The sequence below is a fragment of the Hemicordylus capensis genome, chromosome 2 (assembly GCF_027244095.1).
Source record: "Hemicordylus capensis ecotype Gifberg chromosome 2, rHemCap1.1.pri, whole genome shotgun sequence".
In the NCBI taxonomy this organism is placed as follows: domain Eukaryota; kingdom Metazoa; phylum Chordata; class Lepidosauria; order Squamata; family Cordylidae; genus Hemicordylus; species Hemicordylus capensis.
The window spans coordinates 305,895,933-305,909,008 of record NC_069658.1 but is presented as its reverse complement, the minus strand read 5'-3'; the positions used below and the strand labels follow the sequence as shown (position 1 = coordinate 305,909,008).

General features: G+C 44.8%; 2 protein-coding genes across 9 annotated transcripts in view; one reads left to right on the top strand and one right to left on the bottom strand.

The window, feature by feature from the left end:
• ERC2 (ELKS/RAB6-interacting/CAST family member 2) overlaps positions 1-10,046 on the bottom strand; it is a 1,070,068-nt gene extending 1,060,022 nt beyond the window's left edge. Inside the window, exon 1 of one of the 2 annotated variants that reach the window (XR_008316192.1) lies at positions 8,824-10,046. The gene's annotated coding sequence lies outside the window, so the exon portion shown is untranslated. The remainder of the gene's footprint in view (positions 1-8,823) is intronic. The other variant, XR_008316193.1, reaches the window with a different exon arrangement.
• CCDC66 (coiled-coil domain containing 66) overlaps positions 9,778-13,076 on the top strand; it is an 82,564-nt gene continuing 79,265 nt past the window's right edge. For 3 of the 7 annotated variants that reach the window (XM_053296304.1, XM_053296300.1, XM_053296299.1), the window contains exon 1: positions 9,779-10,105. In XM_053296304.1, coding sequence (XP_053152279.1) covers positions 10,095-10,105 — 11 coding nt within the window. In that variant the 5' untranslated portion in view covers positions 9,779-10,094. Of the gene's footprint in view, positions 10,106-13,076 lie in introns of all 7 variants that reach the window. The other 4 variants (XM_053296302.1, XM_053296298.1, XM_053296301.1 and 1 more) reach the window with 3 other exon arrangements.

The following is a 13,076-nucleotide window of genomic DNA, read 5'->3' as shown; positions in this document are numbered from 1 at the left end:
AATTAAAAATACACAAATTTCCAGGGCCAGATGGCATCCACCCGAGGGTCCTTAAAGAATTCAATGGTGAAATTGCCAACATCCTTGCAAAAATATGTAACTTATCCCTACAATCAGCCTCTGTACCAGAGGTCTGGAAAGTAGCCAATGTAACACTGATGTTCAAAAAGCGATCCAGGTGGATTTGGGAAATTACAGACCGGTTAGCTTATTGTCTGTGCTGGGTAAATTGAAGGAAAGTATTCTCAAAGATAAAAGTGAGTATATAGAAGAACAGGCCCTGCTGAAGGATAACCAGAATGGCTTCTGCAAAAATAAATCTTGCCTCACCAACCTTTTGGACTTCTTTGAGAGTGTCAACAGGCGTGTGAATAAATGTGATCCAGTTGACATAGTATACTTGGACTTTCAAAGCTTTTGACAAAGTTTCTCATCAAAGTCTCTTGAGAAAATTTAGCAGTCTTGGGATAAGGGGACAGGTTTGTGTGTGGGTGGTAACTGGTAACTGGTTGAAGAACAAGAAATAGAGGGTAGTTATACATGGACAGTTCTCTGAATGGAGGGAAGTAAGAAGTGGGGTTCCCCAGAGATCTGTACTGGGACCGGTGCTTTTTAATTTATTCATAAATGATCTAAAGCAGCAAGGTGGCCAAATTTGCAGATGACACCAAACTGTTTAGGATATTGAAATCCAAATGAGATTGCAAAGATCTCCAAAAAAATCTCTCCATACTGGGGGAGTGGGTGACAAAATGGCAGATGTGGTTCAATGTAAACAAGTGCAAAGTGATATATACTGGGGCAAAAAACCCCCCAACTTTACATATATGCTGATGGGGTCTGAGCAGTCAGTGAATGAACAGGAGTCATAGTGGGCAGCTCATTAAAAGTGTTGAATCAGTTTGTGGCAGCTGTGAAAAAGGCAAATTCCATGCTAGGAATAATTAAGAAGGGGACTGAAAATAAAAATCCTAATATTATAATGCCCTTATACAAATCTATAGTGTAACCACAATTGGAGTACTGCAGGGCTGCTCAACTTCAGCCCTCATACTGATGTTTATTTTATTTATTTTTATTTTACATTTTACATATTTTTATACTGCCTAAAACTTACATCTCTGGGAGGTTTACAACAAGATAAAAACAACATTAAAACATCAGTTAAAAACAAAACCAAGAAATTTAAAACACAACAATTAAAATTTTTTAAAACAATGCTCTAAAATATTTTTAAAAATCAAAACAGTATCAGTTAAAAGCCTGGGTGAACAGATGCATCTTTAAAGACTTTTTAAAAATTTCCAGAGATGGGGAGGCTCTTATTTCACTAGGGAGCGCATTCCAAAGCCTCAGGGCAGCAACGGAGAAGGCCCGTTCCTGAGTAGCCACCAGATGAGCTAGTGGCAAATGCAGACGGACCTTTCCTGATGATCTCAATAGGAGGTGGGGTTCATAACGAAGAAGATGTTCTCTTAAATACCCAGGGCCTAAGCTGTTTAGGGCTTTATAAGTTATAACTAACACCTTGTATTTTGCCCAGAAACATATCAGCAGCCAGCGTAACTCCTTCAATACAGGAGTAATATGGTCTTTCCTAGATGATCCAGAGACCAGCCTGGCTGCCGCATTCTGAATCAACTGTAGTTTCCGGGCTACATAGAAGGGCAGCCCCACATAAAGCGCATTACAGTAATCCAGTCTGGAGGTTACCAGCAGATGTACCACTGTTTTGAGGTCATCTATCTCAAGAAACGGATGCAACTGCCATATCAGCCGAAGCTGATAGAAGGCACCTCTGGCCACTGCCTCAACCTGGGACACCAGGGAGAGACTGATCCAGAAGCACCCCCAGACTGCATACCTGTTCCTTCTGGGGAAGTGTGATCGCATCCAGAACAAGCAGATCAAAATCCTCTCCCGAGTTTCAACCCTGCACAATGAGTACCTCCGTCTTATCTGGATTCAGTCTCAGTTTGTTATCCCTCATCCTGCCCATCACCAACTCCAGGCTGGCTTTTAGGGAAGTTATGCCCTCTCCTGATTATGCTGACATGGAGAAATAGATTTGGGTGTCATCAGCATACTGATAACATCCTGCACCAAATCTCCTGATGACCTCTCCCAGCAGTTTCATGTAGATGTTAAACAGCATCGGAGAGAATACAGAGCCCTGAGGGACACCATACAAATGTTCAGATTTTGAAGAACAACAGTCTCCAAGGGACACCAACTGGAACCTGCCCGAGAGGTAGGAGTGGAACCACCACAGAGCAGTGCTTCTCGCTCCCAACCCCCTCAGACGCTCCAGAAGGATACTATGGTCGATAGTATCGAAAGCTGCTGAGAGGTCCAAAAGGACCAACAGAGTCACACTTCCTCTGTCAATTCCCAGTTGGAGATCATTCATCAGGCCGACCAAGGCAGTCTCCACCCCATAGCCAGCTCGGAAGCCAGTTTGAAATGGGTCTAGATAATCTGTTTCCTCCAAAACTGACTGGAGCTGGGAGGCCACCACCCTCTCAATTACCTTGCCCACCCATGGAAGGTTGGAAACAGGCCTGTAGCTTCTCAGCTCTGAGGGATCCAAGGTAGGCTTCTTATAAGCAGTCTAATAATTGCCTCCTTAAGACTAGGAGGCATCCTACCTTCCCTCAGAGACACATTTATAATCTCTACCAGGTCTTCTACAACAACCACCCTGCCAGATAGTGTAAGCCATGTCGGGCAAGGGTCAAGATGATAGGTGGTGGGCCGCACCACTCCAATCAGCTTGTCCACATTCTCAGGAGTCACAAACTGGAACTGATCCAACCTAACTACATAAGAGCAGTCACTGGACACCTCCACATCAGACACTGAAGTAATTGTGGAGACTAAGTCGATCTAAGTCAGCCCGGATATGAGAGATTTCCCCCCATAAAGAATTCATTAAGCACATCACAGCGGGTAATCGATGGTTCCAGATTCTGATTCAAGTGAGGAGGGGCACATACTAGTCTCTCACAACCCTGAACAACTCTGCTGGACATGAATGTGCGGATGCAATACGAGCAGAAAAGAATCACTTCTTTGCTGCACGTATTGCCTGAGCATAGATTTTCAAATGAGCTCTATGTTGCAATCTGTCGGATTCAAGCTGAGTCTTTCTGAGCCCCAGTTGTCTACCTCGTCACTTCAGCCCCCTTAGTTCTTCTGTATACCAAGGGGCCAATTTTGAAGCGGGTCGGAGATGACACTTAGGAGTGATCATGGCTACTGCCCCGGTGAGTTTGCTGTTCCAATTCTCCACCAGGGCATCAACGGGATCACCGGCAGAGCCAACACTAAATCCCTCCAAGGCTTCTTGAAATCCTACTGGATCCAATAACCTTCTTGGGCAGACCATCCTAATAGGTCCCTCACCCCTGCAAAGGTGGGGTGTGACTATGAGTCCCACCTTAACCAGATGGTGATCTGTCCATGACAATGGGGAAATCACAGGAGACCCCACCCACGGAACACCACCCTCATCAGAGTGAAAGACCAAATCAAGCATGTGACCTGCAATGTGTGTCAGTCCCGAGAACACTTGAGATAGGCCCATAGTCATCATGGCCGCTATGAACTCCTGAGCTGCCCCGGACAAATTGGTCCTGAAATGAACATTGAAGTCCCCCAGTACCACAAGCCTAGGGGTCTCCAACACCAAACCCGAGACTAAGTCCGTCAGCTCAGCTAGTGACTCTGTTGAGCAGCGGGGTGATCAGTACACCAACAGAAGCCCCAGTCTATCCCTGCTCCCCAAACTTAAGTACACACATTCGATATGGTCTGACACTCTAACAGGATCCTGGTTAGGGAGATGGACCACAGCCACTCCACCACCCCGCCCCCATCCCTCACCTGCTCCTCAACAGAGTACCCTGCAGGGAGAACCTGGGACCACACTGGGCCCACAGCCTCCCCAAACCAGGTCTCTGTAATACATACCAGGTTGGTGCCTTCATCCAGAATCAAATCATAGATGGTTTCTGATTAGTTCTGGATCGACCTGGCATTACAGAGGATCACGGTGAGGTTCCAAGGGTGGTCGGCACTGCTCCCCAAGGTCAAAGAGCTGGCAGGACAGTCGGAAGGGGAAACAGCTATTAAATTCTGATGTCCCCTTCCCTTGTAATGGTCCACTGTCCTGCCAATGTTACTTCTTCTGTTCCCCACCACCACTGGAATTGTTGCCCCAGTCGGTGGACACGCCCCTGTCTCCCCATCTCCAGGTAAGCCCAGACACATTATAAAAGATCCCCTCCCAGGACAAATTAAAACAGAAACCCCATTATTAAATGCCCACCACATACAAAATACCTGGCCCTCACCCTCACTGTCCCCTAAAGTGGCTCCCCCAAAGGGCTGATGGCCTGCTGCCATACACAGCGTCCCTTATAGGGCCAGAGATGACCTCCCTGGTCAGGTGGAAAGCAGGGACTGCTGAGTCACTCCTGGGCCCCGATCCTGCAAAGCAGCCACTGCCAGAGGCCACCATCTGACAGGTCAGGCAGGGGGCTGGTAGATGGTCTCACCCTCTTCCTCTCCTGCAGGCAGGCACTCAACAACAACAGCAGCAGACAGAGAACACCAGACTCTCACTCTGGGGGCTGTCTGGGAAGCAAGTGGTCTCTCCCTCTGCTGCAGGGCTTCCTGTAGGCTGAGGGTGGAGGCAGTGTCCCTTATAGGGCCAGGGATGACCTCCCTGGTCAGGTGGAAAGCAGGGAATTCTGAGTCACTCCTGGGCCCCGATGTTTGTCTACAACTCCCATAACCCCTGGCTATTGGCCACTGTGGCTGGGGATTATGGGAGTTGTAATCCAAAAACAGCTGGGAGGGAGTATGTTGAGCAGACCTGGAGTACTGCGTACAGTTCTGGTCACCATACCTCAAAAAGGACATTATAGAACTGGAGATGGTACAGAAGAGGGCAACCGAGATGATTAGGGGCCTAGAGCACCTTCCTTAAGAGGTAAGGCTACAAAACCTGGGGCTTTTTAGTCTAGAAAAAAGATGACTGAGGGGAAACATGATAGAGATGACCTCTAAAATTAAGCATGGTGTGGAGAGAGACATTTTTCTCCTTCTAGCATAACTCTAGAATGAGGGGTCATTCCATGAAACTGATTACCAAGAAATTTATGTCCAACAAAAGGAAGTACTTTTTCACACAATGCATAATTAACCAATGGAATTCTCTGCCAAAAGATGTGGTAACAGCCACCAGCCTGGATGGCTTGAAGAAGAGCTTAGATAAATTCATGGTGGACAAGTCTGTCAATGACTACTAGTCTGAGGGCTATAGGCCACCCCCAGTCTTAGGAGCAAGATGCCTCTAAATACCAGTTGCAGGGGAGCAACAGCAGGAAAGCACGCCCTCAGCTGTTTCCTATGGGCTTCCCAGATGCATCTGGTGCCACTGTATGAAACAAGATGCTAGACTAGATAGGCAATGGGCCTGATGGATGGATATAGTACCTTACTACCCTACTACAGTATATAATTCAGTCTCTCTGGCATATCTTGGTTAAGTAGCAATATAGGGCAGTAGGATTCAATTTTTCTCTATCCAGCTTGGGGAGAAATATAAGTCTTTAGTTAATAGACCCCCATCTACTAGCACTTTGTTAAATAAGATTACCAACTGTTAGCTAAGCATATTTTAGAATTTCTTATACCACTCTAAATATACCCCATCACATCTTGGGATTTTATTATTTTTAATGTTCTTGACAGCCATTTTGAGTTTTTCTTCTGTAACTAGTTTATCAAGGTATTCCCTTCTGGTCGTCCAAAAGTTGTTTAGGTGAACTGGCATCTAAGAATTCAACTACCTCATTGTGCAGGTGAATCTGTTGAATATAAACCAGCATAATACTCAGCAAATTAAACAGATATGTCTTTTGCCTTGATCAATGTAAAGGAGTAAGGTGACTTAATTTGAGCGACAATACTGGATCTCAACTTTGTAGACAACTGCTTGGCCAAAAATCTACTAGCCCTCTTTCCTCTTTCATGTAAGTTTTGTTCTGGTTATATATGTGCCCTCCAGATTTTATTTACTTGCAAAATTATTATTATTATTATTATTATTATTATTAATTCAATTTCTATACCGCCCTTCCAAAAATGGCTCAGGGCGGTTTACAAAGAGAAATAAAACAAATAAGATGGCTCCCTGTCCCCAAAGGGCTCACATTCTAAAAAGAAACATAGGACACACACCAGCAACAGTCACTGGAAGTACTGTACTGGGGGTGGATAGGGCCATCTTTACTCATTGTCCATCTTTACTCATTTTAACTTGTATTTTATACACATTGTTACTCATGAAGTTTATGCTTATGCTTAATATTTATTCTAAATATTAACCAGAATAAATGCTATTTCTTTTTGCTTTCTTTCCCCCCCAAAAGGAAGTAGAGTTTATACACTTTGCTCTGACCACTGCTAACTACTGCCTGAGACACACTGCGGGAGGAGTTCTGGGGCGAATAATCTGATATGGTGTTTGATATCGATATATCCTTTTCCACAGTGTCATTCAATAATAATGAGTTATTAAATCTCCAGTTTGCACCCTTGTGATCTTTTTGTTTTTTGGAATGAGTGACAGGTTACCCAGGCATAAACAGACCAAACTATTGGTCCAGTGTTTGATAATACTAAGTGCATCAGATTAGAAATAGTCAAGATATAGTCTAGCCTAGAATATATTTTGTGCCTAGGATAAAGTAATGTACAATCTCTAGCCCTTGGGTTCAGCATCCTCCAATTATCTACGAGACTATATGTCTGCTAACAGAGATACAGAATGAATACTCTGATGTTATAGGAGTGAGGGACCTATCAGCAGTCACGTCTCCTCCTAAAATCCTATCTCCTTCAAACATTGCAATTTAGCTGGCACAGTGGACAAAAATGTGATAAATTCTGTGATAAATTCTGGATTTAGTACATTAGAGGCCTAAACTGAGCATATGGTGATGTGTTTATCCATCCACAAGCTCTTAATAAAAACAAAGTGGCCCTTAGGATCAACTTGAGAATCTAAGATTGTGAAAGCAAGGCTCTTAGGAAGCAAAATCACAACTCTCCTAGCTTTGGATAAACCTGTCATCATGAATTGTTCTTTAAACAAGGCAGGAGAGCCGGTCTGGCGTGGAGAACATACATTCTCCTCTTTGCTAATCAGTGTCTGCCCTAATTTGCATTTGGATGGGTGACTACATATGCACTCTGTCTCTATGATATTCCCCTTAGGGGATGGAGCTGTAGCTCAGTGGTAGAGTATCTGTTTTGCATGCAGAAGGTCTCAGGTGCGAACCCTAGTATTTCCAGGTAGGACTGGGAGAGACTCCTGCCTGAACCTTGGAGAATCACTGCTAGTTGGTACAGACACCACCACCACTACTACTACAGATATTTATATACCACTCTTCAACCAAAGTTCTCGAAGTGGTTTACATAGAAAAATAAACACATAAATAAAATGGCCCCCTGTCTCCAAGGGGCTCGCATTCTAAAAAGAAACATAAGGCAGATACCAGCAACAGTCCCTGGAGGGATGCTGTGCTGGGGCTGGATAGGGCCAGTTGCTCTCCCCCTGCTAAATATAAGAGAATCGCCACTTTAGAAGGTGTCCCTTTGCTCAGCAGGTGACAATACTGAGCTAGGTGAATCAATGGTCTAACTCAGTTTACCATATTCTTTTTAAGAGTGGTGAGCCTGATTTCATGTGGGTTTTCTGAAACAGTACAATTCCTGCCTGTTCTTTCAGTAATACTTGATTTAATCTCAAGTCTTTTTATCAGATTACCTAGGCTACTGCATTTTAATGTAAGTAACTTGATCCCCTCAGGAATATTTGTTGTTAATAGACAGAACTGATTGCAGTAAGGCAAAGACTCCACCAATAGATGTACCAATGTGCTGGTCACAACAGATAGCTGAATCTTTAAAAAGAAAACAAAAAACAATTCCAATTGCAACACATACACATCCATCTATGCACCCCCATTCCCATCATTATGTACATATCTGCTTGCCATGCAAGAACAAAAACAACAACAACAATGTTGGGAACTGTGGACAAACATTATATTGGCCCATCAGGCTCTCTGGATCCGAGTGATACGTCTCCCAACTTGGCTTATTTCCCTTTTTCTGTCTTCTCACTACTTTTCATCAGATGTTCTCGTGAGCTAGCCCTAATGCCACTAACAGGGCATGGCCCTCTTTAAGTTCTTTAACTGAGAACAGTGAGCCACCATATATAACAATGAGACAGAAGTGGGGACCCCAGTGGTACTTGACTCTTGCCAACACAAAAACCTCTGTGATCTCTTTCATTTCCCTGCCGCCACAGAGTTTCTGGTGCTATGACTTGGAACACTGTGATGGGGCAATTTTGGTACTTGAAAGAACCCCACTAATGCTTGATTCTTTCAGAGTTTTGTCCCCAGTACACACATCCAGGAAGGGAGTATGTTATTATTTATGTCCCTAGGGTAGGGGTTGGTCTTGAGAGGTGGAGAGACTACTCTGTAAGCCAACTTTACCATTGAGGCTACATTGTGTTAGCATTGATATTAATATAAATAATTCTAGACATCCCTCACATTGGGCTCTGCAAAAGCACAAAAGTGTAGGCAATTCAATTTTTGCTTGTTTTCTAGGTTTATTTATTTATTTAATGTTCCCCATTTTAAGTGTAAAATCAAGTTCTCTCTTACACAGCCACTGCACCTCCATTTGCAAGAAAGACCTAATTCCATAGCCTTATTTTCAAGTACTTACTTCTGTGAACTGCTCACTAAGGGGGCTAAGCAAAGACTGGATTCTATCCACAATTGTGTTGTGACACATACACATTTCTTTCTTCTGTATGTTTTCTATATGCTTATGAAGTTGCTGCTCTGGCTCAGGTTCACCCTTCCAGCCATCTTGTCTGCCCAGGACAATAAATCTGGGAGGAACCCAGATCTCTCAGAATGGACTGGAACAGGAAGGTTTCAGATCTTCTCCCAAGACTTTCCTCTTCTTAAGCCTGTCCTTGTTTGATTTGCCTATTTACATTTCTTGAAATATGCTGAAATATTAGTATTTTGGCCACTTCACTGACCTGAGAGAACTTGGGCCTTAGCCATCCATCTGATGCCACTCCCCGCTTAATTTTGTTTTTCTAAGGATATTTTACAAAGTTGCTCAGTGCTAAATTCGGTGCAATGATCCGTGGAACTTCTTGGTGCTGCCTAAGAAGTAGTGGTTTTACTCATTTAAATGATACTTTATCAAACAATTCCACGCGGTTTACCACTTCTTTGGCATAAGACAACCATGGCATTAAATATCATATCATTGTTAGGCTGGGCTTCCTTCTGCATTTTGTGAATTTTCAGCCATAGGCAACGAAGTCTTTCCAAAACTTTGCCTATAAATAACCAGCAGAGGTGTCACTTGTTTAGATTGTTAGCTTGCCTACCCAAACGGCTCAATAAGACGGTGACATCATCCTTGAGAGACAACGGTCAAATTAACACTCTTGGATAAGGCATGAATTGCTCATATACAGAAACGACCCCTGCCCGAGCCCGCCATGAAAGGAACGTTCAGCCACATCTCGAGACGAGTCTCTAACGGCTCTCTTGGCTTTCTCCATTCCCCTTCCCGCTCATCCGTCAGGGAACGGCGCGCGCGCCACTTGACAGCGGGATCGTGTGGGGTGAGGGAAGGAGTCCGGAAAGCAGAAAAGAGGGAGGGGGGGCGGGGGGGAAGGCATAGGCTTCGGGCTGGACTCCAATTCCCACAATGCTTCGCAGACAAGCCCTGCCACCCGCTCAGTGTGAGCGGAGCTCATTGGTGAAGGGACGGGGCCCTCGGCAGTCCTATCAGCTCCCCTTTCATTGTGCGGTAGCAGCAACCGACGTACACACATTAAGCAGAGATCGCTACAGCCTCGGCATCCCCCAGGTCTGCCCGGTTCTCCTCCTCCTTTTCCTGCTGCCCTTGCTCCTAAGTGCTGGTTGCTGAGTTTCTGTGTCTGCGTACTACAGAGTCGAGGGAGAGCTATGAATCTGGGGTAAGGAAGCGGGGACGTGCTTGGATAAATTTCTTCTGTTTGCGTGTTGGGAGCCACTGGCGGCGTGTGTGTGATGTAGACGTCCCCCATTGTTATAGCTAGAGATTTCCTTCATAGCAGTGCGACGGCTTGAAGTGAAATCCCCTCACATGGAAGCTAGAACGCTGGATCTTACCAGATGCAGCAGCCTGCTGTGCTTATCCTTGGGGGCTTCCTAAGAACTTTGAAGACCTGAGAACGGTATAACTAGATAATGCATGTCGGCATCTGTATATCTGAGCAGCGTGTTTATCATCTTCAAGCTCTCCTGGTTTGCTAGCTTAAAAAAACCCCCAAACCACCATATTTTTGTTTTCTTGAAAAGTGCTTTGCAGTCTTGTTCTTTGTAATGTTCCTAGCAGATCTTCCTAGAAATTTTTAAGTAAATTAATAAATAACCTGTGCGAACAAGCTTCTAGATTTATACCTGATCTGGCCACAATTCAGCACATAGTTAGACTTGCTGAAATCAATTGAAATCAGTCTGTTTAAGCATGCCTAACTCTGAGGCTGTAATGTGATCGTTATAAGCTGGGTTGCCAACTTTTGAACTGGTTGCCTTTAACATCTTCGGAATCAGCAGTTATTAAAAGGTAAAGAATTTATCTCGGTGTGGCAAGTTTCACTTACTGATGGCAAGAGGTATAAAACTAGAATTCATTAATATAATAACCTGCTATTAGGTAGTTGAATGCTTTGTTAGTATTTTTCTCTTTTTTAAAAATAAAAGCTCAAAGCTTAAATAGAAATAAATCCCTTTATTCTACAGAATAAAAATATTCTACTTGCATCCCCATAGAATCACTAGTGTAAACTTTGGAGTGTATATAAATGAGATGTAGCCCATGATTTCTCCAAAGATTTTGTAAAGGATAGAGTAGTACACTTGTAGCTTTTGGATGTTACCAGAGCCAAGATTGTGGACCAGTTCAGACAACATTAGAACTACGGTTAGATCTTGGTTCTGCATGACATCCCTGATAGGGGTGTGCATGGTTTTGGTCCGGCGCCATTGGAATGACCTCTGGACCGGTCTGGCGGTCCGGATGGGCGGGGGACTGTAACTTTAAGTGGGGGGGTTGTAGTACTTACCACCCCCCGCCGCTCTTCCCCCTCCTGCGCTGGTCCTCTGAAAAATCTTCTTGGGGCGGCAGAGTTCCTCCCTGCCGCCCCGTCCCCGTCGTTCCTTAAGGTGCAAAAGAGATGAGCGATAGCGGCACGCAGCGCACGCGCGGCAGTGTCAGAGATGAGTGCGCGCACCACGCAGGGCGCATGCGCGCCGCTAGCGCGCGTCTCTTTTGCACCTTAAGGAATGACGGGGGCAGGGGCGGCAGGGAGGAACTCTGCCACCCCAAGAAGATTTTTCAAAGGACCAGCGCCGGAGGGGGAAGAGCGGCGGGGGGTGGTAAGTACTACCACCACCACCCCACTTAAAGTTACAGTCGCCCCCGTGCCGGACCGGGGGGGGACTCCAGACCATGCACAACCCTAATCCCTGAGCTTGAAGAATATGTGTTCCCCGCCCCACCTGTCTGTATGAGCCTCAGCAGACTTCTAAATGAGGATAAAAACAAACCAATATTGGTTGTGACGACTGAACCAACTGATCTTGGTTTATTCTAACCAGCTTTCTCCCTAAAATAAATTTGGAAATGAAACCTACTTCAAACCTTGGATTCAGATCTAGGTTTATTTTACAGAAGTTGGTTAAAATAAACTGAGATCAGTCATTTTGGATGTCATGACCGATCTTAGGGTTTGAAAATCTTCATTGGAAGTAGAATTCACTAGTGCTCAGAGTCTCTCTCTCTCTCTCTCTCTCTGGCCTAATAAACAACATAGCTCCAGTGCACCTTAGTGGTTGCTTCTCCTCGAAGTAGAATTCTGCTGCAACTCACATAGGTGGGTGTCGGAGGAAGCATGCACTACTGAGGTTTGGGGACTTTGCATGGAGTGAAGTTTTAACTGTGGTTGCACATGATGTCTGGATTTTATAGACACAACGTGGCACTTCTCTTAGCTCTCTACCTGCTGAGAAAAATAAATGCTTTCCCCATAAATCTGGATGTGGCAACTGATATTTGTATCTTTGTGACTCCAGGTCTTGACTGTTGGTGCAGTCTGGTGTCTTAGATGTGGGGAGGCTGACTCTTTGGTCAGACCACTTTCTGTTGAGGTTTGGACTTGCGGCAACCTTGCCCCTCTCCAGAAGTAGGAGATCATTAAAATGTTTTCCCCTCAGTGGTTTATGGATCCAAATGAATTATTGGAGGCCTTTGAATTTCTGTTAACATGACTAGGGTAGCATTCCATTTGAAGGCCTTGACTTTTTATGGCAATGACTTGAGCAGTTGACAAGATTGTTCCTAAGGACCCTCTCCCTCTTGATAGAGTTTTGTTTGGCTCTCTGGTTTTCCAAGGATCTGGGAATAATTAAATGGTAGCACGAGCCTAGGCAGCTAGAGAGCATGTGGAAGACAATTCGGAAGTGATTATGACCAGGCACACACAAGAGCTTGTCTTGGAGTCTAATCTGTGGCAGTGATGGTGGTGGAAAAGCAGTACTTCTCTAGTACCATTGCATTCTTGTGATGCCATCCAGCAGGACTATTTTGCATGATTTGAGGCTTTCTCCCTCAGAATGAAATCAAGAATCCTTGGACACCCACTGTGACATGCTTGCTAGGAACTTTGAGGATAAAATCTCTTGCCTGCATAGCAACTTGGACTCCACAGGTTATTCGTTACAGTCTATTGATACATTCAGGGCACCATCTAATCAGATATTGGATGAGTCTCTTAATGGCGCAGCGGGAAATGTCTTGCCTAGCAAGCTAGAGGTTGCCAGTTTGAATCCCCGCTGGTACCTCTATCGGGCAGTGGCAATATAGGAAGATGCCGAAAGGCATAATCTCATTGTGCATGGGAGGAG